Source organism: Scomber scombrus, chromosome 24, assembly GCF_963691925.1.
Source record: "Scomber scombrus chromosome 24, fScoSco1.1, whole genome shotgun sequence".
NCBI classification, from domain to species: domain Eukaryota; kingdom Metazoa; phylum Chordata; class Actinopteri; order Scombriformes; family Scombridae; genus Scomber; species Scomber scombrus.
Genome location: NC_084993.1, coordinates 9,137,836 through 9,164,076, shown reverse-complemented (window position 1 = coordinate 9,164,076; position 26,241 = coordinate 9,137,836). Strand labels below are relative to the sequence as shown.

Sequence of the window (26,241 nt, the reverse complement as noted above, 5' to 3'; positions counted from 1 at the left end):
GATTCTATATTAAGGATCAGTTGTGTTATTTTGGTTAATTTTTTCCAACATATTTACAGTACGTACCAGGTTTCCAGGCATCAAACAAAGTCGGGCCTTATGCGTTAAGTCTGTATCGTTTATAATTTACGGTACCCGATACGATTTTTGCCTTGTTTTAACGAAGACTTTGAAACGGGATTTGAGGACTTGCAAATACCGGGTGACATCCAAAACACCGCCTCTCAAAAAGGCCTACTTTTTTCTCCAACGAAGCTGCTAATTTTGTTTCAAATGACCAAAATTACAGTTATTTTGCTGCGACTATAACAAGAAGTGAAGCGTGAATGCTTTTAGGGTTTGTGCCCGGCAGTTGGTTTCATGTAAATTATCTACATTACATTACAAGGGTGAGGAATTGTTAAATGTGCAGAAACACAGTTTAATGTTGATGGAGGTCAAAGGTCACGGAGATCAATTTCCTGTTTTCACAAGGCATATATATGGCCAAAAAAGTTTTTTTTCCCAAGTTCCAAATCGTATTATTCATTTTGGCTACTTCTCTCAAGAAAAAAGTAAACTAAAATCTAGTAACTTTAAAAAACAAAACAAAAACACCTTTATTGTACTTGAACAGAATATACAATAGAATAAACAAAGAAAAACAACCAGTCATTCCGGTTCATACATAAAGGATACATTAATTTATATATATATATATATATAAAAAATATGGTATAATAATTCCAAAAAAAGCGAGAATTAAATAAATAAATGACATATCTTCAATTAAAACATTCTGATAGATTTTGATAACAGACTAAATTTGCTTTATATATATATGAATACACATATATATATTGAAAGAGACTCAAATAACATGTTTTATTTAAATTAAAAATAACCCGAACATGAATGGATATAATAAATATGACGTCTTTAACGCCGCCTCTCTGGCTCTACCACATCCCCCAGAATCCACCGCGGGTCGTCCACATTTGGTGTCTGTGCTCTGAGTGTCAAACCCAAGGTGAGCTCCCACTTTTTCATTTTGATGCAATGCCAGCTATCATTTAACACTACTCTGTCTGTCATGTGTTAGTTTATAACGATAAATGTGTGTTCGTGTGTTTAGCGTGTGTAACAGTAGCGTGTGGAGCGCGACAAACGACGGAGGAAATGTTTTGTCTGTAGTGTCTGCTAACGCTAGCGTAGCTCGTTAGCAGCTAACTTAGCTGGACTGCACCTGACCTTTGTGCAGCGTCGTTGTGAAGTGATTAATGTACGTTTTAAACTTTAAATTAACAGTGAAACGCCACTAAAGTGCAACACATGTTTAGCATTTAGCCAACGTCAAGTGGCGTTATGTTTGCACCGTAGTGGACAGTAGCTAAGTTAGACATGCTAACTTTTGAGTGTAGTCGATTTGCGTCAGTGACCCTGTATAAGGTGATGTAGTTTGTGTAGGTGACTGAACCCTTCAAGGTAGAATATACACATTTGAAAGCATTGTAACTTTTTTAACAGCATATATCTATAATACCAAACATTTCCTCATTATGCAGTTATGATATTGTTTCCCAGACACGATTTAGATGAAATACTCCACAATTAATAATTTGTGCCTGATATGGATTTTCCATGAAGAAAAGTTACATCATCTAGTTTAAATCTAAATGATTTCAACTCCTTCTCCCTCATAAAACACAGAATATATGCATGTGTAAATGTTTTTCATGTGAAAAGTTTAATTGTCGGGTGCTAGATGTCTCCCGTTTGACTATGTAGTCAGTCCTCACGGTACACTGGAGGCTTCAAGTTCCCCCCTCATACTTGTGGGAGTTTAATATTGGATCAGGATACGTGCCAAACTATTTGTCATGTCACAATTCATACTTGCAGGCCCACCATTTTTTTTTATGAGCACTGAGAAACCTTCCTTTCAGCAGATAAAAGTGCACAAAAAGCTCTCGTGGTCACCAGCCCTGCTTCTGAGAGCTCCAACACACCTGATTCTAATGATTGGCTTGTTATCAAGCAGCTGAAGCTTGTCAAGGGCTTGATAATGAGGTAACTATGAGACACAGGTGTGTTAGAGTGGGAAGATACCTGAAACATGCAGGGTTGGTAACCACTGCTCTAGTGTCTCTTCACTGTGAAGCTCAAATATCCAACTGTAGAAACAAGAAGAAAAGACATTATTGGGTAGAGGCAATTTATTATTTTTAATTTCTAACCACCTAATCCTGAGGATTTGTTCTCCTTCAGATGGCACTTCATCGGTTATTCCAGCTGTCCTCTCTGCTGCGCTCCGCCGTGGGCCCGACTCTACGAAGGAACGTCGGCATGTCTGCCGTCGCCTTCAACCAGGCCAAGAACCTCGACCCCGTCCAGAAACTGTTCTTGGACAAGATCCGTGACTACAGAACCAAGAGCAAGTAAGTTGATAATGCACAATGCGCGTCATAAGACCCCTGACCAGACATGTTTAGTTTCATCTGATTAGAGTTCAGATAGAAAAGGTTCACAAAGTGGACACCCATCTTAGCGAAACACTAACTTGAAATATTATAGAAACACGTCGGCTTCTTTGGTATGCCGTTTAATAGGGCCGTGCGGTACGACCGACATCTTAAATCCTAATATAAACATTTCATATCCCTATTATTGAATTTTGAAATATGTGTATTAATAGTTTCTGGTCTATGCGCCGCCACACACACTCACACACCCCTGTCTTGTTCACCTTTTGCACAGATTAAATAATTCTTGTTGGCATTTTACCAGCTAAGCTTTTATTGCACTTACAGTAACATAACAAGTGTAGTTGTCGACAGCAAACGACAGCAGAGCCGCTGTTCTCACCGAGCTGAAACGAAGTGCACGTAATTTAGTTAAATAACATAAATAAACATAATCTCTACTGAATTTTGCTGTCATTTACGGTCGCGCTACTCTGCTCTCTGTGGTCGACCACAGGCGGGGCTGAGCCCTCTGTGCCGCACACAGTCAAGCAGGGTAAGTACCGGAGCTGACGACAGCTACACTTGTGATTTCACCGTAAGTGTGACAAAAGCTTCTCGTGCAAAAAGCCAATAAGAGTAATTTATCTGCACAAAAGATGGACAAACTCCAAGTGATGAAAGATATTGCTGTGAGGAGTGTGAAATAAATGAGAGAATAATATAAAATGATAACCATATTTATATCATCATATCAAACAACCCTGCTGTTTAATCCCCAACCCCTCTCCACTCATCACCGCCACCCTTGTCCCTTGAACATTTATTTACCTCCTTGGCTTGCCCAGGGCATCTGGTGGCATTGTGGATGGAGGACCCTCTTACCAGAAGAACGTGTCTGAAGAGGTCATCAAACTAGAGAGGCTATACGGCGGAGGAGACCTCGCCAAGTTCCCCGACTTCAAATTCGCAGGTGAGTTTTTTTTGCTAATGTTGGTAAAAGTGTTACATTGCTTTTTTGTGTTTTTTTTGGACTCTCTCCTGTTCAAATCTTAGCTTAATATTTTGAATAAAAAAAAACATTTCTATCCTAATTTATTTGTTATGAAGACAACAAAGGAATGTTTGAAATTAATGCAACATTAAATCATTTGGCAACAACACAAATTGTTAATGTCATTTCTTAGCCACAGTGTTAACATTGACCTTGGTGCACTGATACACAGCAGAGCCTCTGAAGGACAAAGTGACCCAGACAGTGCGTTTCTTCATTGTTTTAGTCCACATTGATAATGACATAAAAACTGCTCGTGTAACAGAACATTTTGAAGCCTGATTAGTGTTCAAATGACATATGTGCTTAACACATTAATGGAAGCTACCTTGTCTTTTTTTTTCAATGCCTCTTAGCTTTCATAGGACTTAACTGTTCCCCATCATAAATTGTGTTTTTTTTTGCCACTAGAGAGATGTGCTGTGATTTGTCTGTGTCTAAATATAGTGTGCAGATGGTGACCGACTATAAAGCAAGCTGGCTGTCTTATTGTGTTTGACATTGGGTTGAGAGCTTTTTATATCTGAGCTTCACAGTACTTTTGATGAGGCTACAACCAGCTACTGTCTATATATTTCTGTAGTCTTTGTCTAGATATCAGATGAAATCTCTTGGGAAACTACATGTCAAATGTCACTAACGTTCTTTATTTTGTATTTTTTCCAGATCCGAAGCTGGATGAAGCGGCCAAGTGAATGCTGTCCATGTTATTCTCCTACATGTCATCAATATGTTGTATTTAATAAAAGGTAGTGGATTGAATGACTGCTGAAAGGCTGCTTCTGTCATTTGTTAATTGATCTAAGACAAGTATTTAAAGGATAGGTGCACACTTTTTCAATGAGCTGCCCATATGAACATTGAGCTTCCTCTAATCATTGCCCAAGAACTAAGGGACAAAATCTAAAATTAATCTCATATCTATGTTTAAGTCTTAAAGGCCGTTTGACCAGTATTAAAACATTATGTATTTAGTCTATTAGATATTTGTTTTAATGGAATTCTTAAAGCATTTCTTTTCAACTGATAGTAATATATATATATGGAGATATGTGCAGTTCACTGTTAAATGTAAATGTTAGCTGACCTAGATGATTTGCCGTCACTCTGATTTTGGTCACGAGAGTGCTGTATCATGACAACGTCAGAGTTGCATTTAAGCTTCTCCAGGATTAATATGTGAAACTCACCATAATGTCAAATGGGGTAAGTTTCCATCTGACCTGTTGCTTTTGTGCAGCACAAACTTTAATGTCAAACTCAGATAATGTACCAAGCAGCAGTAGCTCACTGGGATTTGCAGTAATTCCAGAGATGCTACAGAATGCCTCGGTCATAACTAAATCTCATCCCTCTCATTCCCTATTTACAGGATTTAAAAAATGTCTTTATCAAATATTCAACTGGAATTTGGGGTTTGAACTCTCGCTCCGGTGCATCGAGCTGTCGGTCGACCTGTCTCTGACGCTCCATGCCCGTAAGGAAGAAATGCACTTGAAAGATATAGTCTTGCTTGCTGCACTTATGTATTTCCCTGTTTGGGAATACAGAAGAACCAGTGAGCATTTATGAGATGTACAGATAAAAAAAGATGCAGTTAGTTTCTTGAACGAGGCAGTTACAATTAGGGCAGCAACTAATGATTATTTTCAGAGATTAAACTGTCAGTTTTCTCAATCGATTGTTTTGTCTAAGAAGTGTCAGAAAATAGAGTAAAATTTTCATTATAATTTCTACGATCCAATGTTGACATCTTCAAATGTTTTGTCCAATTAACACTCTAAAATCCAGTTTACTATCATGAGACAAAAGCTTAAAATCCTCATTTGATAAACTGCAACCAGCAAATGTTTGGCATGTTTCTCAACAAAATCCATTTTTAAAAATATTTGACTGCAGAAAAAACAGTTGGTGACTAATTACAGCGCAGTAGATCACAAAAACAACCAGATTTAGTGTCACGTGGAGAATAATTGTCAGTTTGTGATAGATGATTGCAAATTTGGCTTTTAATAGAAAACCTTTTTATTACTGATACACCATTCAAATAAAACTCTGAACAACCATTCACACACTGTCTAAAAACAGACACTCCATTTGATAAACATTGATAAACAGTGGCACAAAAATATAAAGACAGAAAAAAGTAAGGCAAATTCTTTACAAAAAACCTGTGATCCATAGATAAATACGACAGACAAATTAAAAAGGCACAAGGAATATATACGTATATAAAAAAAGACCATGCAGGCACAATAGGATGGAACGGGGTCGGTCTCAATAATTGGCCGGAGCAGTTTCCCGGAGCGGCCCTCGGTAGCCAGGGGACCCGGTATTACAGAAAAGTTGCACGTGGCAGACGCTGAGGTAAACTGCATTTATGTTTTGAGTAATTGGAAAACCACCATGCAACTGAAACGCTTTCCCTATGGCTTTAAGGAGAATTCTCCAGTGAGGATTAAAATTTGAAAGCAACAAAAATCCCTTCTTAAACAATCAGTCTTTGGTAAAAGAAAAAAAACATAGGTAGTTAAAACGATTGGCCTGCAGAGGGAAGAAAACCACCAAATGTGTAGAAAGCTCTGTCCCTGGATCATTCAATAGAGATCAATTGGAATTTCAACATCTGACCACCAGGGGGGAGCAGAGTGCCATACAATTGTAACGAATCCCACATGAGCAGAAAAGATTTATGAAAGAGGCGACTCACACAGCAAAGCAAGAGAGTAAGAAGCCCTGCAAATGTTTGTCGTGACTCATCCAAAAGGAGTGGTAGAGGAAGATTGAAATGAGCGTTTATTGGAAGATCAAGAGCTCATTCTGAGTCCAGAGAAGTAAAAAAGAAAAAAATAATAATCTGAATCCAGTGTTGGCAGCGTATCACGAAGGCGATGAAGTCAAAGGAAGGCCAGCTTCTCAGAGCATGAATGACTGGGTGTGTTTGAAATCCTGCAGACGGGGACAGAAAAAGAAGAATTTAGTATGTTTTCTTGTGCATATTTCAGAAATCTGTCTGTGGTGAATCAATCAAAAACAGTGACAGGACTTGTTGAAGATGTTTCACTGCCCACCCAAAAGGCTTCTTTGGACTGACTGCTGGTTAGTCCCATGCATTTAACCTCTTGTAGGGTTTTTCTTTTTACAGCTAGGGTCATAGAAGTTGCACGTGGCCCTTTAGTCCACCTGGTTGTCGCGACAGTATTTGTAGTCACGTAAATCAAGGTGCTAATTGCTGTTAAACTGTCTGGATAGCGATGTTAGGACAGCATCGCAAGCGGCTGGTAAATTGTGTCGTAGACTAACTCGGCCGTCGAGTGACGTCGTTCCAGTTTGACATAGACGGCTTCGTCTTCACAACCTCCATCTTCTCTGTCCAATATGTGTAAATTGCTGTCCTTAAAAGAAGTGTCCCTTATCCTTAAGATGTAGGTAGAATACTAACTCCTCACCAGAGAAGTTGGACCATGTGTTTGTTTTGTCTCCCTGATGTAGAGGTCTGTGCAGTCTTTGTTGCATTGGACTGTATATACTTAAATATTTGGGTGTGTTGTATTTAAGATGGACACGCTTCTGTCTGTGTGTCGCTAGGCTTTAAAAACACAGGGATGCAGTGCCATCCCATCCACTTATTGAATAAGTTGTTTCATTTAACTCTCTCTTTGCCTGTAATCATGGTGTTTTCACTGGATATATATATATATATATATACATTTTTTTTTTGTAAAGGTCCAGTTTAGGTAACCACAAACTTTTAGAGTTTCCCTTTTAGGTGTTTGCGCTTCTTCTCTTTTGCCTCGGTACTTGTGGGCACATAGTCGACCGTATTAGGCACGGTTCTGTTAATCCCCGGCCTGTTTCACTGAGTGATTAGTCAATGAGTAAATAGTGATTAGTGTGTGGGTTTCTTGTAATTCAATGTTAAGGCTTCTGTCCTCTTCAGTGTGTACCGCATAGTCCAAGACAGCCTCACTAGTGTCTGTTATGTCCTCCCACGTCGGCTGGATGTCGTTGTCCACCGAGTTCATGTTCTGTGACACTTCCGATGGTTTTTTTATTTTGATCTAAGAGTTGTCCACACCTTACAGTCCGCACCTCTGTCAATAATTAGAATACATACGAAAAATGAGGCAGTGTTGTAGGACACCATGGTTTCAAGAGAGTCCAGTTTCAGAATCCTATTGACAATGTTGGAGGTGGTTACCAAGCAAAGCCTCATAACAAAGGAACTGAAACTGGACTATGATGAAATATGGTGTCCTACCAACATTGCGTCATTTTTCACATGTTTTCTGATTATTGACGGAGGTGGAGACGGTAAGGAAACAACTGCTACAAGACAAAACCAAGTATGGCTGCACCAAGGGTTCAACCAATGTCTCCCACTGTGATTAATCTCTACACAGAAGAAGACGAGAGCTCCAAACCAACGATTCAGATATGTGGACGACACTCGTATCGAAATAAAACCAATCGGAAGTGTCGCAGAACACGAACTCGGTGGACAGCGACATCCAGTTAACGTGGGAGGACATAACCGACAGTAGCGAGGCTGTCTTGGACTATGCGGTACACACTGAAGAGGACATAAGCCTTAACATTAAAATACAAGAAACCCACACACTAATCACCGTTTACTCATTGACTAATCACTCAGTGAAACAGGCTGGGGATTAACAGAATCCTGTGCAGTACTGTTGACTATGTGCCCACAAGTACCGAGGCAAAAGAGAAGGAGCACAAACACCTAAAGGAAAGTCTAAAAGCTTATGGTTGCATAAACGGGACCTTTGACAAAACAACAAATAACCAGTGAAAGTATCAAGATTACAGAAGAAAAGAGAGGGGAAACAACATTTATTTAATACGTGGACGGGATCTTTAAAAAGCACTGCATCCCTGTGTTTTTAAAGCTTAGCAACACACAGACAGAAGCGTGTCCATCTTGACCTCATGACCTCAACCCAACAGGAAGTCTGCCATTTTGGTTTGAATTTTTCCCTCCTAAAATTAACTCCTCCCACAGCGTTGGCCCGATCGAGTTCAAATTAGGTACGCGACATCTCCAGACCTAGCTGAGCTTAAGTTGTGCTCTGCGCATCCGTAGGACAAAGGGTGTTTCTGCCAGGGCTCAACTAACTTTGGCGTGCTCGCCATGTACACGCCCACATACTTCATCCAATCAGCTTCAAACTTGCTGGACACGATGACGGCTCCGCCCCGAACGTCCCGATATATTAACTTCCCACGTAACTCATAGCGCCCCCCGGTGGTAACAGGAAGTGAACTTAAATTCATGAAAAATACATAGTTGACCCCATCAACTTCATTCCACTTCTAAAACATGCATAACCAGTTGGTGAAGCTACATTATGAACACTGTGAAGCTACGAGTAATGGCGTCCCTGTGGGGGCGTGGCTACCATCAATTCCTCGCCATGAAAATACGTTTGTCTTTTTGATGGCTTTATTGAACACGTATCATCATGAAAATTGATACACAGGTCCAGGGTGGAAACCTCTTCCATCTGATAGGGGTGTCGCTCATGTCGCCCCCCCCCCCCCCCCTAACGGAAACAGGAAGTGCCATTTTTTGCATCGACATTGTCCGATTTCCACGAAACTTCACATGTGTGATGAGGGACTGACCCTCAACACACCTGCACGCATCCCATTACTGCCCCCTGGTGGACGAACCATCAAATGCTCATAACTCCCTCTCGCTTTGTCCGATTCACTCCAAACTTCACATGAGTGATGAGGGGCCGCCCCTGAACGCACCACATTTGGTGACTGCCCCCTACTGGATGAATGAAACATTGCAGTTTTGGCCTCCTTCCAGGTTTTTTTTCTCACTTTCTGCTTCCGCGGTGGCATGGGTGAGCGAGGGCCCGCCATCGCCGCTTGCGGCTTTAATTCAAATCATCATTATCAGTCATCAGTAAATAACAAAGAAAGCAGTCTTACATGCCTCCCAGAGTTCATCAAGATTGTTTGGTTTTGTCTTTGACGCTTCCTATTTCATTCTACCCCCAGACATGCTCAATGATGTTCATGTCTGGTGACTGGGCTGGTCAGTCCTTGAGTAACTTTGATGTAGAGATTCAAGTATGCAAAATTTGACCCCTGTTATGGTTGGGAATGTAAGAGGTAGCTAATACTTTTTGATATTTTAGGCTATCGATATCACCTTCCACCCTGCATGTCTCGCACACCCCCCCATACCGGATGTAACCCCAGGCCGTGATTTTTCGCCCACCAAACCCAAATCTCTGATCCACGCGGGCCGCAGTAGGTCTCCTGCAATATTTGCAGCGGCTGTGATGTAATTCGACTGAAGATTCGTCTGAGAAATCCACCTTCTGCCACTTTTCCAGCGTCCGTCCTTTTAGCAGGTTGTGGGCCTTGGCAAATGTTACAGGTTTTTTTTAATTGCGTTTTGTTTAGTGCTGGTTTCTGGGCAGCGATTTGACCACGGAGGCCATTTTGAGACAGAATTCTACAAACTGTTCTGGTCGACATGGGGAGTTGAGGTGACCAGGCCTGGTGGAGCTGTGGAGCTGTGCAGCTGTGGAGCTGTGCTGCAGTGGAAAAGGGGCCGGTCTTGGATTTTGGAGCAGTTGTGTTGATAATCTTGATAATCAATGCTTTGGTCTCAGGATCGATCAATCAATCAATCAATCAATCAATCAATCAATCAATCAATCAATCAATCAATCAAGCAATCAATCTTTATTTGTATAGTGCCAAATCCCAACAAAGTTATCTCAAGGCACTTTACACATAGAGCAGGTTTGAGACCCAACATTCCCACATGAGCAAGCACAAGACAATGGCAAGGGGGGGGAAAAAAAAGTCCCTTTTAACAGGAAGAAATCTCAGGCAGAACCAGGCTCAGAGTGGGCGGCCATTTGCCTTGCATTGACTGGTTGGGGGAGAGGGAGAAGCACATTAAATATAAACATTGAAGGTAAAAAGGTCTGGGACTGGAATCTGTCATCTGGATTGCCTGTGAGACAAGAAAAAGCACAGGGTGAATTTTAGGCATGTTGTAGTTGATGTGAAGGTCTGGTGTGCTAGGGTTCTTCTCACACACACACACACACCCAGTAATTGAGTAATCAATTATTGGTTGCAGGTGAGGCTGCGATGTAGTCGTTGCACAAACTTTTTAGCAGTTTCTTTTGTTTGAAAAACTGTGGGGATTGAGATTAGCGATGTTTTGTAAAAGAAATGGATTAGACATACTTACAGTCAACTTGTAGCCCAGTGACAAGACTTTAGTTAGGTTAGGTTTTGTTTTGTAAAATTGAAGTTAGATTCCTGCCGTGTTCGGTCTCCGTTTTTGGATGACGTTTTTGGTAGACGATTTTGTAGACGTGCGCCCCCCTTTGTAGACGCGCCCCCCTTGACGTTACGTCCGGCTTAACGCTTCGACCGGCTAAGCGCCAAGACCGCTAAGCGCTCTTGAGAGCCATGCTCTCATATACTGTGGCCAATCACTCCATCCACCTGTTCCGCTGATTGCACCACACCCACACAAAACAAAGGACCTACCCATTAGGGGGAGTGGCAACACATCAGGAAATCCAAATATGGTACACAGTCAAACCAACACTCCTAACTCACAATACAATACTACATAACAAATACACACACACATAAATGAAACAACAACAACTTATTCAATAAGTGGATGGGAGGCACTGCGTCCCTGTGTTTTTAAAGCCTAGCGACACACAGACAGAAGCGTGTCCATCTTAAATACAACACACCCAAATATTTAAGTATATACAGTCCAATGCAACAAAGACTGCACAGACCTCTACATCAGGGAGACAAAACAAACACATGGTCCAACTTCTCTAGTCAGGAGCCAGCAGTCTACCTACATCTTAAAGGATAAGGGACACTTTAATGGACAGCAATGTATTATTGGACAGGGAAGATGGAGGTTGTGAAGAGGAAGCCATCTTTGTCAAACTGGATTACACAATTTACACACCACTTATAATCCTGTCCTTTCATCCCAGGCAGTTTAACACTATTAACACCTTGATTGGCGCCTACAACACTAACATGACAGCCAGCTGGACTACAGACCCACCTGTGACCTCAATGACCCTGAAGGTGTCAAACCTCCCTACATAGGTGAAAGAGCTGTGACTAGCCACTGCTCAGTCAGAACTGAAGCTTTTTGGACAAGGGGTGAAACAAATGTGTGTGTCATCAACTTAGCCCATTTTAAAATACATGACCTGGATAACACTGGCTGGTGAATGACTGTTTCTCTTATCATCAACATATCTTATGTCCATCCAGACCAACAATAAAATCATCCTATTTGCGTGTGTAGCCAAAGCCTGATACACATCATATTCCTCTTTCAGAGTTCTCTAGCTTATTGCACTACATAGGACAACCTCTTGGCTTTACAGTCACTGGCCACTGTTATGGACATTTCCTTAATTAAGGGTGAGAGAGAAAATCATGAGTCCAGTAACACCAGTCAATATAATGCACCCTAGTACACCACCACCACCACCACCACCACCACCACCACCACCACCACCACCACCACCACCACCACCACCACCACGTAGCACAACCTCAATAATAAACATGAAGAATTATCACCTTTTTAACAATGTCATCAAAAAACTGAAAATGTATAATCTTCATAATACAGAATCTATAGTAGAGCTGTTGTTTTGGATTGAATTAGATTGCACAGGTGTACCTAAGACAGAGGACAGCACAAAGCCAAGAGATTGTGATATGTAGCACAACAAGCTAGTAAAGTACAGTAAATGGAGCCATGTTCTTGCACGTGCACAGTGACATCTACCATACAAGTAACCTCTCTCTTACCACTGTTATTACTCTTCCGAGTGGTCTCTAAACAAACTATGGTAGACGTTGCCTGTGGACTGAAGGAACGTGTCACCCGCTGTATATAGTTTTTTTTCCCCCCCTCCTATCTTTATTTAAGAGCATGGTATATCCATTTAAGAGCATGATTTATTGATTTAATGTTCAGATTTTGTATTATCTCTCAAAACCCTGCCCTTGCACTCAAGTAGCCTCTGCTTGCACTTAAATTTGCTCTGTTTCTTCTCAGATGCTCGCATTCAGATATATTGCTTACACAGATTGGAGCACAGGAAATCAGTGCCAGCAACAATATATCTGACTGCAAGCATACAGTTTGACAAGAAACAGAGCAAACTTAAGCACAAACAGAAGCTAAATGAGTGCGAGGGCAGGTTTTTAGAGATCATTTCACAAATCTGAACATAAATTACATAAATCATGCTCTCAAATTAATAGTATCACACTCTTAAATAAAGATAGGAAAAAAAGTCACAGAAGAATAAGATATTAGGCTTTGGATACACCCACAATACTTACTAGGACGAGTTCCTTGTTGGTTTGACTGCAAACTATATGTTGACGATAAGAAAAACTGAACATTTGTTAGCCTTATCCTTAAAGTCAACAACACCACTGAGTGCCTAATATAGGAGGGAAGTGGGGAGATGCAGAGAGGGTGAAAAAAAGGACTTACTTCTTGGGGCGGAGGGATGTAGTTGACATTGGACCTGAAAGACAAAGACGTGGTAAGCACATCGGACAGTTTGACACAGTCACAAAGCAGAGCGGAAACTCGAGGCGGACAGCTATGTCCTGAGTCATATCTTGCCCTGCATAAATAATGCACATCATACATGGCAAACCTCCCATTGGGTAAAAAGGAAATGCTGCCTCTTAACTGCAGGGTTGTATTTGGAGAGAGGACTGTAAGCTGTAACCTCAAGTTATAAATATCTGTATCTTAGTAAATACAAATAAACACAAAATGACTTGGTATGTACAGTTACTACCATTGCTGGTTTGTCTATGGAAGCAAAAAGCAACCAATTATTTCAATCTTATACACACCTAACCACTACAGAAGGCTTAAAGGAATAGGAAGTATACAAACTTCAAACAAGGCAGGCGCAGTTGATGGTTTACGGCATAGACTATTCTATGAGCTCGGCACAAGTGTGTCATCTCGAGAGCTTAATGATTAAACAAAATCACATCGTGTATACAAAAAGCTTTCAGGGCACCCAAATGTGGAAGCCAGTCTGTGTCTCATTTCAATGTCTACACATACTATGTAGCAAGCTCCCATTTCCTCATCCATCAAGCAAATCCTGACATGGGTACGCCCTAGAAGTGAGAGCATGAATGACTCTAAACAGTAACTTGGTAAGAAAACGAATAAATAAATATACAAATAATTAAAGAGTGAGCTGTCCCTGATATGTATACACAAACATTTGAATACAGTAGTTAAATAAACCGTGCACATTAAATTTCTGTTCTGGCTCCTCTTGCTCTTTGTCATCAACTTTACTGTTTTTTAATGCAGCCAACATTCACCATATAGTGCTCATTTAATACATTTTTGTGTCTCTTGTCAGATATCAGAATGAGCATGAAGTTTGAAATGAGTGATACAATTGACGTACAGTGACAAAGCATCACAATACAGCATAAATACATGTTTACAGTCCATTTATACAAATGTGGTAGTAGATACTCTGAGATTTCATACAAGAAACACACAAATATGTAAATGACAACTATATTGTGAATTTGGCTGCATTAAAACAGCATAGGTGATCACAGAGAGCAGGAGGCACCAGAACAGAGCTTAACAGTTCATCTCTGTGTGTATCGCCACATTTCTAAATGATAAACACCCCAGCAAATAAGGATAAGTGATCAAGTCTGAATGATTTTAGGACCAAGTATTCAGTTACCCATAAGAGTCAAATCATTACAGCCAGCTATTTGCTTCCATATCTGTCTGACAGCCGTGTCTAAGCACTCACGTGTCCTCAGTTCTGTGCAGGGTTTGGCTGCTGATGTGGGCTGCCCCATGACACTGGGAGATCCAAAATGACCTGTTGGGGTCAGTTTGTTGGCTTTAAAAAAAAAGGTGTAACAAGAGGGGTGGTCATTTCGGACTCACACTGCACACCATGCTTTTATGGAGGGGGGTTGAATATGGGTTGGGGGGGGAGGAGGGGATATTAGCGGCAATGCTGTACAGACATGCAGCCAATCACGATGCAGCAGAGTCAATTGAAATGCTGGGGGTGAGCCGGCCAAGTGGTGAGCCAATCACATGCAGCGATCCAAAATCCACATCCTATGCAATTGTTTCCTACTGCCTTTTCTTTTAGGTTTGTACTGCAGCTGTCCAAGTGTCCTCGAGCAAGACATCTACTTACTGTAACTGGATATATGTGGCTATTTTATTGGTGTTCCTCAAAGCTCCAGTTTAGACCCCTCATACATCTCTATGATTAAGGAAAACCTAAGAAATCAGTTTCAAAAGTTGATTTCAAAACTATCGAGGCTATTCGCATTAGATATTAGCTTAGAAGGCAATATTTGCACTAATATAAATTAGAATTAACAGTAAATGTATTTGCGTGATCAAGTTCTAGTTGAATATAAACAAAATCCATATTAGTTCATGCAACTATGAAAAAAGGACAAGGAAAGATTGTGATTCACACAAACAAAGACACAGAGGGAGTTCCCACTCCCGCAACAAAATTTAGCCTAAAGACACGGTTGGTGTCGATGGATGCCTTCTCCTTTCATAGGATATAAATATATTCACTGTAGCTATAAAACTGAGTCTGCTACTGCCTCTGACAGACAGTATAATGCCTTATTTTTAAAATGTGCTAAATATCTCTTATTAAAAGATGAACATGTTCATTTTGACAGCACTAGCTTTTTATATGTATAGTTTACATCTAAAATTTTTGACTCATGTTCTGTGTCACAATTGATAGATATGAAAAATAAAACTGTAAACTATGTTACATCAAATATATATATATATATATACTATATGTGAGGTGTATTGTTCGAGGACACTTTGATTTACGAGTAACTGCTTCCCTCTATTATTTTAAGGATCTGAAATCTCCCTTCCAAATTCTTCATTAAAAAAATAATCTTACAAGCATCATCTATGAAGGACAACATAAAAGTGGACTCTGGTCAGCATCCCTCTCACCAGGTCCTGGCTATATCTTTTTCTCAGAAAGGCAGAGTTACACCCTAGATCTGCATTCCTACTCTGTTAACTTGTGCCTACTATTGGTGCATCAGAAATCATGTCACATTGTCTTTGAGTCTTTGTGAAGAAGCCTGTTCTATAAATAGAAGTTGACACTGACAGCTCCAGTTAGCTCAGTGGGATAAGCATCAGACTTTAACCTAGACAAAGAGCTTTCGCATCAGCTTCAAGGAGAGCTCCACGCTGACTCTCCATCAAACGCTTCGCAGTAACAAGCAAGTAATCAAATAACAATAACAAAGTCGAGCAAGTTAGGCCAGTCACATGAGGACATGCATTTAGGTCTGTGGTTTCAGGCTTAACGGCCATTCGGGCATCAAAACACCCTTACGCCCACTGTAGTGTATTTGCAGAACAGGGCCTGTTATTGTGTGTAAATGCGCTGCACTACCAGCCCTTTGCTCTGCCACCTTCTCATCCTTCCATCTCTCCAATATCTAAATAATCCATTTCAAATTACCCGTCCAATCAGTTTAATTGCCTGCAATTCTTTCAACTGACAATATTTCCCTCCTTGCTGATTAACAGCGAGTAATTATTCCATAATTATGTTGCACTGATTATTTCTCTTCCCCTGCATTGTCAGATCTGTCGGGCAAAAATTTGACACAATTTCAACAGATGTACATCTGCCTGCAAGAGGCAATCAATGTCTGAAAAAAAAAAAAACTTTTCCCAAGGTTTTTACATCTGTTGGCACCAATCACCAGATGAGTAGAAAAACAGGCGCTGCTGTGGCTCAGAAACGCACACATATAGACGCACACAGCCACAGCTGTCACTCCACACGGTCCTGACTCAGCGCACAGACACACAGTCTAAGTGCAATAACAACAGATCACCCTCCCCCACCCCCTTCATCCTCCTCCCCCTTCCCCTTAGTCCTCAGTGTTTAGGATATTAGACTGTGTTTGTTCACATCAATGTTAATTCAATCACAGAGCTCTTACCTTCCTCTGTGTCCTGCTGATGGATGAGTCGGGGAGCATCATGCAAAACAACAAAAAAAGAGCGTGCGTCATTTTTTATGGACAAGTATGAACATTAACTCTAATAATTGATGTACAGCTCATACAAGCAGATAAAGTGTCTATTGGATGGAGAGAGAAAAATCACTGAAAACAACTGAACTAGAAGGGACAAACTCACGGCTGAAGAAGCCATTGCGATGTAAGAGGTATCCCCCGCATCCTAAGACCACGATGACCAGGCAGACCACCACCACGGCTGCCACCACGGCTGTGACGTTGACGTCCTCTGGAAGATGAATGGAGAAGACAATGAACGCGTGAATTATGATGCTTTTTTCATAAGAGGTGAGAAACGGACGGAGAAAAACTCTCCCGTTCCTACAGACAGACTCAAACATCAACATATATGGAGAGGCTATATTTGAATGCATTTCAGTCTAATGCCTCTTCCTGTACTCCTATAGTACTCTCAATAATTTATTAATTGCATAAAATGCTTGTGTGCATTAACCTAGAGCACAATGTAGGATTTATTAGCAGTTTCCATACAAAACAGCATGATTGTAGATATAACTTGTCGTCCTTCAAGCTTAGGTAAGTTAGTATATAGATGGTGGCTACTCTCTCCTACTCTCTTTTAGAAGCAGGGTGAAATCAGTTTAGCGGGCTTTTCCTCTCCACTGCATCCCTGACTTTCTCCATTACTGAAAGGTGTGGGGGAAGAGACAGGATAAAGTGTTGACACACACACACACAAAAAAAACAACACACACACACCTATCGTCATGCGCTTGCCCTCACACGACTTGGCTGGTCCCACCCCGTTGGAAGCCTTGCAGCGGTATGTGCCGGTGTCCTCTTTGGCCACAGTTTTAAACTCCTGAAGAAGAGATGAGGAGAAGAGGAGAAAACTTTTATGAGGGTGGCTTTAATCGTTGTTAGAAAATAGAGAACGTGCATTTCTTCTCCTGGAAACAAGTATTCAGAATCAGACTAAACGGAAGCATCTCTGTCCTCCTCGTTTCAACAGGATGTTACTGCATGGAGATACTGTCAAGTATTTCCAAATACGCACCCCACCCTTTCCCTTTTTATCTTATCTGCACATGAACAAATATTCCCGCTCTCACCAGTATTCCTGTGTATTGGTTGATTAGATAGGTGGCGTTGGCGTGCCGCGCCTGGCTCATTAGCAGGTCGTCCTTGTACCAAGAGTATGTAGCAGGCGGGATGCTCTGCTGGTCCCGACAGCGCAGCTGCACCACTGAGCCTGTCACTGCTGAACTGGGGATTTCACAGGACGGGGTGTGTGGGGGCACTGAAGGACAATACAAAGTGAAACTTACACAACAGAAGCATTTTTATCATATTAGCCTTTTTTTGCCCCCATTGTTGATTATCAGTCAGTCTTACCCAGGACTTTGAGGGTGACATTAGTCTCGCCCAGATTTACAGGGTCAAGAGGAGCGCTTATTTCACAACGGTACTCCCCAGCATCCTCCTGGGTCACCCTTTTCAGTGTCACTGTCGCCCCTGCAATGGTTGCCCGCCCTTCAAAGGGACCTGAGAGAGAGAGAGAGAAAAGAACATGACAAGGCTTATTTTAAATGCATTCTACTTTGTACTCACTATATCAAGTATTAGTTGTGTTTCAACTTTTCAGGAACTTAGAAAAAGAAACATGTTTCCAGATAGACCATGATGCATTTCTGCATTTCTCACACTGACTTCAAAATGTTTTTCATCACTCGGGTGAATTTAAAAGCTGTTGGTTGGCAGCACTTCTTTTAAAGAAACAACTTTATTCATGTCACTTTGTAAGTGTGCATCAGAGCGGCATTCTGAAGCCGTGACATATTTGAGAAACCTCTCAGGCTAACTGCGTTGTCCTTTTAAGACTGTGACCAGGTGAAAGCTGTGATTCATTATTTATTTCACCCATTAAATCCACATCACTAAACCTTAACGGAGAGGGAGAGATGGGGAGATCAAGGATAAGAGACAGGCTACGATTTTATGCTTTGACACCATTGACACATGATAAAATCTCTTACACGTTATACATCGGTCCTGTCTCGGCCTATCCGGTTGCTTTCTCTCATCCCGTGTTGCAAACCCCCATCCAGCTGGTACTGCAAGCTGATTAAAACAAATGCCCTCTTTGACACCCTGCGGATAAAGAGCGACAGGCTGCCTTCTCACCTTTGAAGTTTCCCTCAAAGTACACAAAGGAGACATCTTTCCCCTTCTTCTTCCACTCGATGCGTGGGTTCTGGTCCCTCTCTGTGCGGAACTCGCAGGACAGGACCGCATCTGAAAGAAGTGTGGGGGGGGGGGGGGGGGGGGGGGGGGGGGGACATGTCCAATGAGATATTTATGGAGGAGCAGCAAAGCCTTCGATCACTGGCATTTTTAACTGCCTGCTCTATTTATAGCCTCATAGTTTATTCTGTCAGAGAGAATCTGATAGAAGCTCTTGAGGATAAAAATGGCTCAAAAGTGAGATGAGGCGGCTCAGACATGGGTTGCTTTTTTAAAAAATGTTTCTGCCTCACCTAAGAACTCCCGCACCTCCACCTTGTGTTGCTTGCTCGACACGATAACAGGAACGGAGGGGGAACCTGGTAGAGGGTGGAGAAGGAGAGTGGGAGATTAAAAAAAAAAAAAAGAAAGAAGGAAGAAGAAGAGGAGGGGTGAGAGCAGTTCAGAACACAATATCGCTTGTCATCCATTAGGGGGGGCAAGGTGAATTGGGTAAAGTGCTCCACGTTGCCCGCCAACTGCAAGAGGAGAATGCTTAATGGCCGTCTTTGGGCTCTGTTGCTCGACTGAGGCGAACGCAGCAGTCTGAGTCTCTTCTGGAGATGTGAGGTGAAGGCAGGATTACTCCCTCCTCCGCTTTAATCCTGCGGGGGGGGGGTGTTAAAGAGCAAGCCTCCGTATGTTTATTTAAGCACAGGTTAGGACAAGGTCACCAAACATCTCCAGAGCTCACTGCAGCCAGCTTGTCCAGATTAACCTGATGAATGGAGGGGCATTAACCAGAGGCGGATGGGCACACTGTCGGTGTTTGCTTCCTCACCAGCTGCGTGTCACAGATACCACCCCTCCCTCATCCCAAAAGCATCCAAACAGGAAGAGTAAGCAAGGAGTTGCCTTTCCTGCGTGCTGATTGGGTTAGGGGTTGGATTATTGTCTGCTTGTCTGCGGTTGTTTGCAGGTTAAATGTGGGTAAAGGTCACCTGGGGGAGAAACGGGTTAGAAACAAGCACATGGCGAGAACAGTTAACACTCACTGAAAGCCTCACAGCTCCCAAAAGCCAGCAAGTTTAGAGAAAGGCCATGAAATTACATAATAAATGTTGAAAGGGCCTCAGGGGTACTTAGCGGAACATTAAGGGCTTTTGCAAAACTCAGAACTTTTAGTTGAAGATGTGAAAACTTTTGACTAATTTGGTGGAATGAAGAGGTCACAGGAGAGGACCCTTCACATACATTATAACTTAACTGGCCTCACTGGTACGTACGTACACACACACACACACACACACACACACACACACACACACACACACACACACACACACACACACACACACACACACACACACACACACACACACACACACACACACACACACACACACACACACACACACACACACACACACACATTTACCTTTCCTGCCATTGTTCCAGCAAATAGCATGACGCGTACAGATTAAAATCTCACAATCGTCAACATTTATACTAAAATTACTCAATCCTCCAGTTTCCTGTTTGTCAGTTATTTCCTGCATGGGGGGCCCCATTGTTACTGGACTACAGAAGTCTGAAGGGAGGGGTGAATGTAAAAGAATTGAAGGCAAGCTGAGACAAAGAGCAGGAAGTGTGGATGTAAGAGAACAGGAAGGCGGACATGTCGGATGGCCACGCAAACTGAGCATGGAGTTTATAGGCAGTCCTATGGGTTTATCCCTTTCTATTTCTACAACAACTGCTATTTTTAAATTAGCCTTTTAAATAAACAACAGCCTATACAATTATAATGTCATCTGCCAAATGCAGCATTACGCACTCAAGCTTTTTTTTAAAAGCTTTTCCTAAAGTTGGCTCAATTTTCACCAGCTTCACTTGGTCAAACTTCCGGCTAAGTGAATTAAAACTGCACGCTCTCCCACCAGACGCTCTTCTCTTCCCTTCCCTTCCCCTCACTTTGCCATGTGTTGACTCGCGGCGGTGTAACAGGATTATCACCGTAGCCTTGGCTCGTGTACCTCGACACCCTCTGAGGAGCATTGTCTCGCTAAAGGCTGAGCACGAGGAGGAAGGAGATACAATGAGATTAAAAAAAGGGACGAGAATGAACGACAAAGGAGAGATGAGCGGCCCTAAGAATAGAATACAAATGAAGGGAGCGGAGGAGAGTGAGGCGGAGTTGGTGGTGGGGGGGCAGGGGAGGATGGTGGAGAGGGGACCAGAGACCCGGAGAAGCATGAATAAAAGAGAGAGTGGGATTGAAAGCGAGGGAGATCCTCTCAGACAGTAAGACTGTGAATGGGAGAAGCTCTTGTCACATAGTGTGAGACCAGGCCTGACGCCACCTTGAAGGGTGTCTCTTTGAGAAAAAGGAAATACAGCGGGGCTGACAACATGCCTGCACTTTACCTCTGCATGACTGACTGTCACACTGACTGACACACAAACACACACGCTTCAAAAATAAATGAGCAAAGAGGTTCTGCATGTGAGGTCCCGCTGCTCCTGTGCCCCGCTTCACTTTGTGCTCTACTACTATGAGCACCGTCAGCTTCGATGGCCTCAATTAGCTCCAAAAGGCGTCGAGGCAGACGACAAACACATGGCCTGTTCAGTTCATTTCACAACTGCATGGTGGGTAATGTTCACATGGTTTGGCTTTCTAAATAAAAGCCCTGCTGTCCAAGAAGTCGGTGTTTAGGGACGAGTGTCAGCTGGGAAGTTGACCCAATGAGCAGCAACTCTATGTTGTAGCTGTAGAGGGGGTTTTTCGGCTTTACTGCTCAGTTTTAGACTAAGCGTGACCGTAAAATGTAGACAATGCACAAACTAATTAAATATGCATGAGACATCCAAATGTAAGATATAATCTCACAAGACATATAGACTGAGTTTGGAATTATGGCTCTCTGGATTTACACAGAAAAGGGCATTATGGGTATACGTAAGAGCTCACACGGCTCCCAAATCTCAACAAGGCATAATGCAGAGCTGATTGGTTAATCTAACTCCCATTGGGGAGTGACGGACATGAAAAAACTCAACATCTGTATCATGCAGCCTAGAGAAGCTTGTTTTAGCCTTAAAATGTAAACGTGAGCCAACATTTAATGCATTTTAAGCATCTTTCTAGTCAAATTGTGTTTCTTGTCATATGCAAGGTTAAAACAAGTTCCCCTGAATTCTGAAGCTTCCTGTATGGTGAGGTGGGTCAGGGGTGGGACAGTTGATTGGATCAATTGATTAGTCTGACGGCCTGAGGATAAAAGCTGTTCCTCAGCCTGGAAGTCCTGCATTTCACATTGCCGTACCTCGTGCAAGAGGGCACAAGTGTGAAAGTGGAGTCTGATACTGCAGGCTCCTTCTATGCGCTCTCTGCTGGTAGATGTCCTGCAGAGATCGTCATGGCACCCTGACGATCTTCTCGGCAGGCGTTTGCCACGCAGTGACACGGCTGGTCAAGATGCTCTCTAAGATGCAACTGAAGCTGCTGAGAATCTTTAATGACATGCTGAAATCCTGAGTCTCCAAGTCATCACTGATGTGGACGTCCAGGTATTTAAAGAAAGGACTTTTATTTTAGCCTAGACGTCTACCGAAAGGGGATGTTTTTAAACCGATATAAAATGGCTCAGTGGTTCACAACAAAAAAGCCGGCTGAGTCAGGCTATTTGTCAGAAAAATTGGTTGTGAGGACCACTTATTAGCTGGATCTGGCGGCTGGATCTGGATACGGCTGCCAGATTTGATAAGATGTCAGTTGTGCAGACTGATTTGGCCTGAGAATCAACTCAAGTTAGAAGCACATAAGTCAGATTTGTACTAGCATTGGCACCCTAAATTATCCCCAGATTCTGGGCCAGCAAAATTGCTCGTTTAATGAAATTTTTAATATGAAAGCAACATCAGAAAGATAATATTCTCACACGGCGTGAATCATAAACTGAAATTGGTGTCGAAAAAGCTTATGTGGACTTTTTAAAGTTTCCATTTGCTTCACAGCAACACATCTCTGGTGGTCCTCCAGCATGGCACCAGGTACAGCAGCTACACTATTTAAAAGGCTTTCTTGCTGAGGGCCCGTCGTGCCTCTGAAGACACACTAACATCTAGACAAAAAGGTATCAACACAGAAGCAAGATTACACACACACACAAACACAAACACATGCACATCTCGTGCGTGGCATTAACATCAAACCACCAAACACTGCGACAGCTTAAACTCACAGAGGGACACCCACCCTCTCGCCTGAGCAAAAATAGAAAGATGGCACGCTCGCTCCTTGGCACGCAGCTTTGCTCTCATTACGTGGTCCGTACAGAGTGTTACCGGGGGTTGGGTGTTGCCAGGGCTGAGCTGAGGTCAAAAGCATGGCGCAGTAATAATTAAGGCACTTTTTCAAATTAACAGGGAAAAGTATTAAAAAGGGAGGGAGAAGGACCCATAGGAAATATCCTGTCTGGCTGTGTGATACAGATAACATGAGTGTGGGCAACACACACACGTTTCAAGGCTGGAGGGGTACAGAGAAAAACAGGGTGAGGACTGTGTGTGTGTGTGTGTGTGTGTGTGTGTGTGTGTGTGTGTGTGTGTGTGTGTGTGTGTGTGTGTGTGTGTGTGTGTGTGTGTGTGTGCGTGCGTTCTCCATTTGAACAAAGCCTCTCTGTATGACTGTAACCCAGTGAGCAACAGCTGTGAGAGCTTGAAATAGGGGATGATGGGTCTCTTGCAACAGAGAACCACCCAAAACACTTCCTCCTGGACTTTGAAAACAATACAACCATCAGGCGTTCAGTGCGAGAGCAGATTCGACCCTGCCGTTACACTGTTGGCATCAATCAGAGAGCCAGACGATGAGTGATTTCTGTCAGGTTGTCCACAACACGCCTGGACATGCACACACCTCTGAACTCGTGACCTGGTGGCCTGACAGGTGGCAAAATGTGGACAACACAGAGTAAAATGTGCGTCACTCACTCACACTGTCTCAACACATCTATCCTACACTGCTACCGCTCCCCCACAGTGCTAACACTTCCACTGCTTTCTCTTTTCCTGCCCCTCCGTCTCTTTTCCAGGTTTCCATTAAAGGCAATCGAGGAAAGTTAAATGTTTTTTTTTTGGGGGGGTTGTTTGTTTTTTTTTTTTTTGCCAATCTAAGAAACCGGATTTCTTAGGTTTTATCGCTCCTTTCCACTGGAACGTTAACATTTTCCTGTTTTGTTCCCAACTCCTTCAGTCTCCTGGTTACATCCCTGCTATGCAAACACAATGTCACGACGTAAAACTCAAGTTTCTGGTGGGGCTCCAATCACTGACCTCACACACAGATTTGCCACCTTTTCGGCCAAAATGGGCACCCACCCGCCACCGCCATGCTGCCCACACCCTTGGGTGGCACGCAGCCAAGTGCAACTTTAGGGCCAACTTGTAGGAACCCAGCCTGGCTGTATCATCACACTGCCAGATCTCACAGCAGGGCTTTATCTACACAGAGCAGTAGTTCTCAAAGTGGAGCCCAGGGAGAGTCCCCAGAAAAAGGGGAATAATTTATTTTCACTATATCATGCATATAAGTAACACCATCACAGAATATATGACTACTTTGCTCATGGGATTCATACACTTCCTCTAATAAAACATATAAAAGCAAGAATCTTATTAGATGGGGGACCCTGGGACAAAATCTTATCAAACTGGGGTCCGTGGTCCAATTAGTGCCAGTTCAGAGGTTCTTAATGTGGAAAGATTTGAGAACCACTGACATAAAAGTGACTGAAAAAACAGAGCTGCAATGAATTCCATCAGATTTTATATTAAACTTAGTTTCTAATGTAAATTCATATTTTCAGATGAATTTATCTTAGAAAGAAATTTACAGCAAACTAAATCCAATCATCAAAGATATTTTTCCTTAAAGCCAGCTGTTTAAAAAAAGTATATATTTACATATTAAAATGCAAATTTAAGCATAGAGTGCTACATTTAAAATACTTTTCTGCAGAGTATTGATTCTAGGACATTCATGTTTTTGTGCATCATGATAAATACAAAGTAACGTGCAGGATCAGCTAAAATACACTTAACGGAAGCCAGCACTTTAAGCAGGTCGCATATCCAAACAGAGACTTGATTGTGTTGGATAAATAGTTTCCACTTACATTGCATGAGTAAAATAACAATAGGAAGATACAGGGACGTCCCCTCCATTATCGTCCACAACTCTGGCTCTGGAGTCTTCCCAGGACGGAGCGAGGAGGCAGATCCTGAGCCTCAGCTTTCTTCTCGCACTTGTTCAAAACTCTCCAATAATTCATCCAGCTCAGGGAATACTGTTCTCCAAGGGGGGGGAGAAGCGACCGGACCGGACCGGCACGGCACAGCGAGACGAGCGGGTGAGGGGGACGCACTTACGGGACTGATCGCGCTGGAGTACCCGGTGTCCTAACTGAGGGGGGTCTGGACTGGGACACGGTGTGCCTCGGTTACTATTAAGGGAGCCGGATGGATGTGCTCTCTCCTCTAGTTGTGAGGTTTCGGCGCTGGTTGAGGTGGAGATGGAGGAGGGAGGGAGGGAGGGAGGGCGGGGTGTGCTTTCAGACGAGCAGAGCAGCGGAGCACCGAGAGCGCAGCGCCGTGTCCAAGACGCGCACTGCACTGCCAATTGGCCACACAACACCGGAATCAACTGGGTATGGCAACAAGGTGTGGCACCCATCATACCTTAGCCAGGGGGAGACCCGGTCTGACCCCAAAGTTTTTTAAAAACACAACTGGAGAGCAAAGATTGAGCCAAAGGATTGATTTTAAAAGGAACACCTGGATCACTGACAGTCTGATGAGCTGCTGCTGGAGTTTTATATTTCTATTAAACAAAGATTATCATTCATGCAGTTTAAAAGTGATCATGGTAGCACTTTGTAATAAAGCATGGAGCCTTAAAGGGTTGCTGGTACCTAGGAATAGATCACTTATGAGACTTTAAAGCTCTTAAATGTCACGTCTGATCCATCTCTGGATAGCAGGAAATGTAGATAATTAGTTGCAAGAAATTTGGTTTCTCAAGAAGAAACTCCTCCAGCATTTACTGTTATTCATACATCAGTTATCACTTGCTTATAGAAAATCTAAACTGAGTGTTTTCTAAGAATGTTGGTGCTGTTTGACTGTTATTGGGTACATGAGTTCAATTATTATATTTATTTCAATGATAATTATTTAAATTCCTTTACTGATTTTATCGTATCTTTTCTATTTTAAACAAAATGTTGCTCAAACAGTTATGGCTGCCTTTTTTTATTTGGCTATGTCTGCACATTTTTTTGGGGAGTGTTTATTTGGATTGGAAGTGACATTTTGAAT

General features: G+C 42.4%; 2 protein-coding genes across 5 annotated transcripts; one reads left to right on the top strand and one right to left on the bottom strand.

Moving 5' to 3' along the window:
- The first annotated feature begins 959 nt into the window (after window positions 1-959).
- On the top strand, window positions 960-4,257 carry atp5pf (ATP synthase peripheral stalk subunit F6). The gene is made up of 4 exons (XM_062414886.1): window positions 960-1,009; window positions 2,248-2,417; window positions 3,290-3,414; window positions 4,162-4,257. The coding sequence occupies exons 2-4, from the start codon at window positions 2,248-2,250 to the stop codon at window positions 4,188-4,190; spliced, it is 324 nt and encodes a 107-aa protein (XP_062270870.1). The 5' UTR covers window positions 960-1,009; the 3' UTR covers window positions 4,191-4,257.
- Window positions 4,258-5,502: 1,245 nt separating this feature from the next.
- Window positions 5,503-25,393, bottom strand: jam2a (junctional adhesion molecule 2a). 4 transcript variants are annotated; one of them, XM_062414881.1, is made up of 11 exons: window positions 25,041-25,393; window positions 19,173-19,238; window positions 18,820-18,930; window positions 18,031-18,180; window positions 17,748-17,935; window positions 17,395-17,497; window positions 16,796-16,903; window positions 16,597-16,612; window positions 14,379-14,450; window positions 13,061-13,094; window positions 5,503-6,444 (listed from the first exon to the last, which is right to left on the bottom strand). In XM_062414881.1, exons 1-11 carry the CDS (start codon window positions 25,087-25,089, stop codon window positions 6,412-6,414), a joined length of 930 nt encoding a protein of 309 aa, XP_062270865.1. In that variant the 5' UTR covers window positions 25,090-25,393; the 3' UTR covers window positions 5,503-6,411. The 4 variants fall into 4 exon arrangements, 2 of the variants coding, with proteins under 2 accessions (XP_062270865.1, XP_062270866.1); XM_062414882.1 differs by having other exon boundaries at window positions 16,597-16,609; XR_009924851.1 differs by lacking the exon at window positions 5,503-6,444 and adding an exon at window positions 11,378-12,016 and having other exon boundaries at window positions 12,074-13,094.
- Between the last annotated feature and the right edge of the window lie 848 nt (window positions 25,394-26,241).

Excerpts from the sequence above, each read along its gene's own strand:
- atp5pf (XM_062414886.1), top strand. The coding sequence starts at position 2,248 with ATGGCACTTCATCGGTTATTCCAGCTGTCCTCTCTGCTGCGCTCCGCC. Across the intron at positions 2,418-3,289 it reads GACTACAGAACCAAGAGCAA|GGCATCTGGTGGCATTGTGG; the intron begins GTAAGTTGATAA and ends TGGCTTGCCCAG. Across the intron at positions 3,415-4,161 it reads CCCCGACTTCAAATTCGCAG|ATCCGAAGCTGGATGAAGCG; the intron begins GTGAGTTTTTTT and ends TATTTTTTCCAG.
- jam2a (XM_062414881.1), bottom strand. The coding sequence starts at position 25,089 with ATGGAGGGGACGTCCCTGTATCTTCCTATTGTTATTTTACTCATGCAA. Across the intron at positions 17,936-18,030 it reads TGTCACCCTCAAAGTCCTGG|TGCCCCCACACACCCCGTCC; the intron begins GTAAGACTGACT and ends ATTGTCCTTCAG. Across the intron at positions 13,095-14,378 it reads CTGCACAGAACTGAGGACAC|GTCCAATGTCAACTACATCC; the intron begins GTGAGTGCTTAG and ends TTTGTCTTTCAG.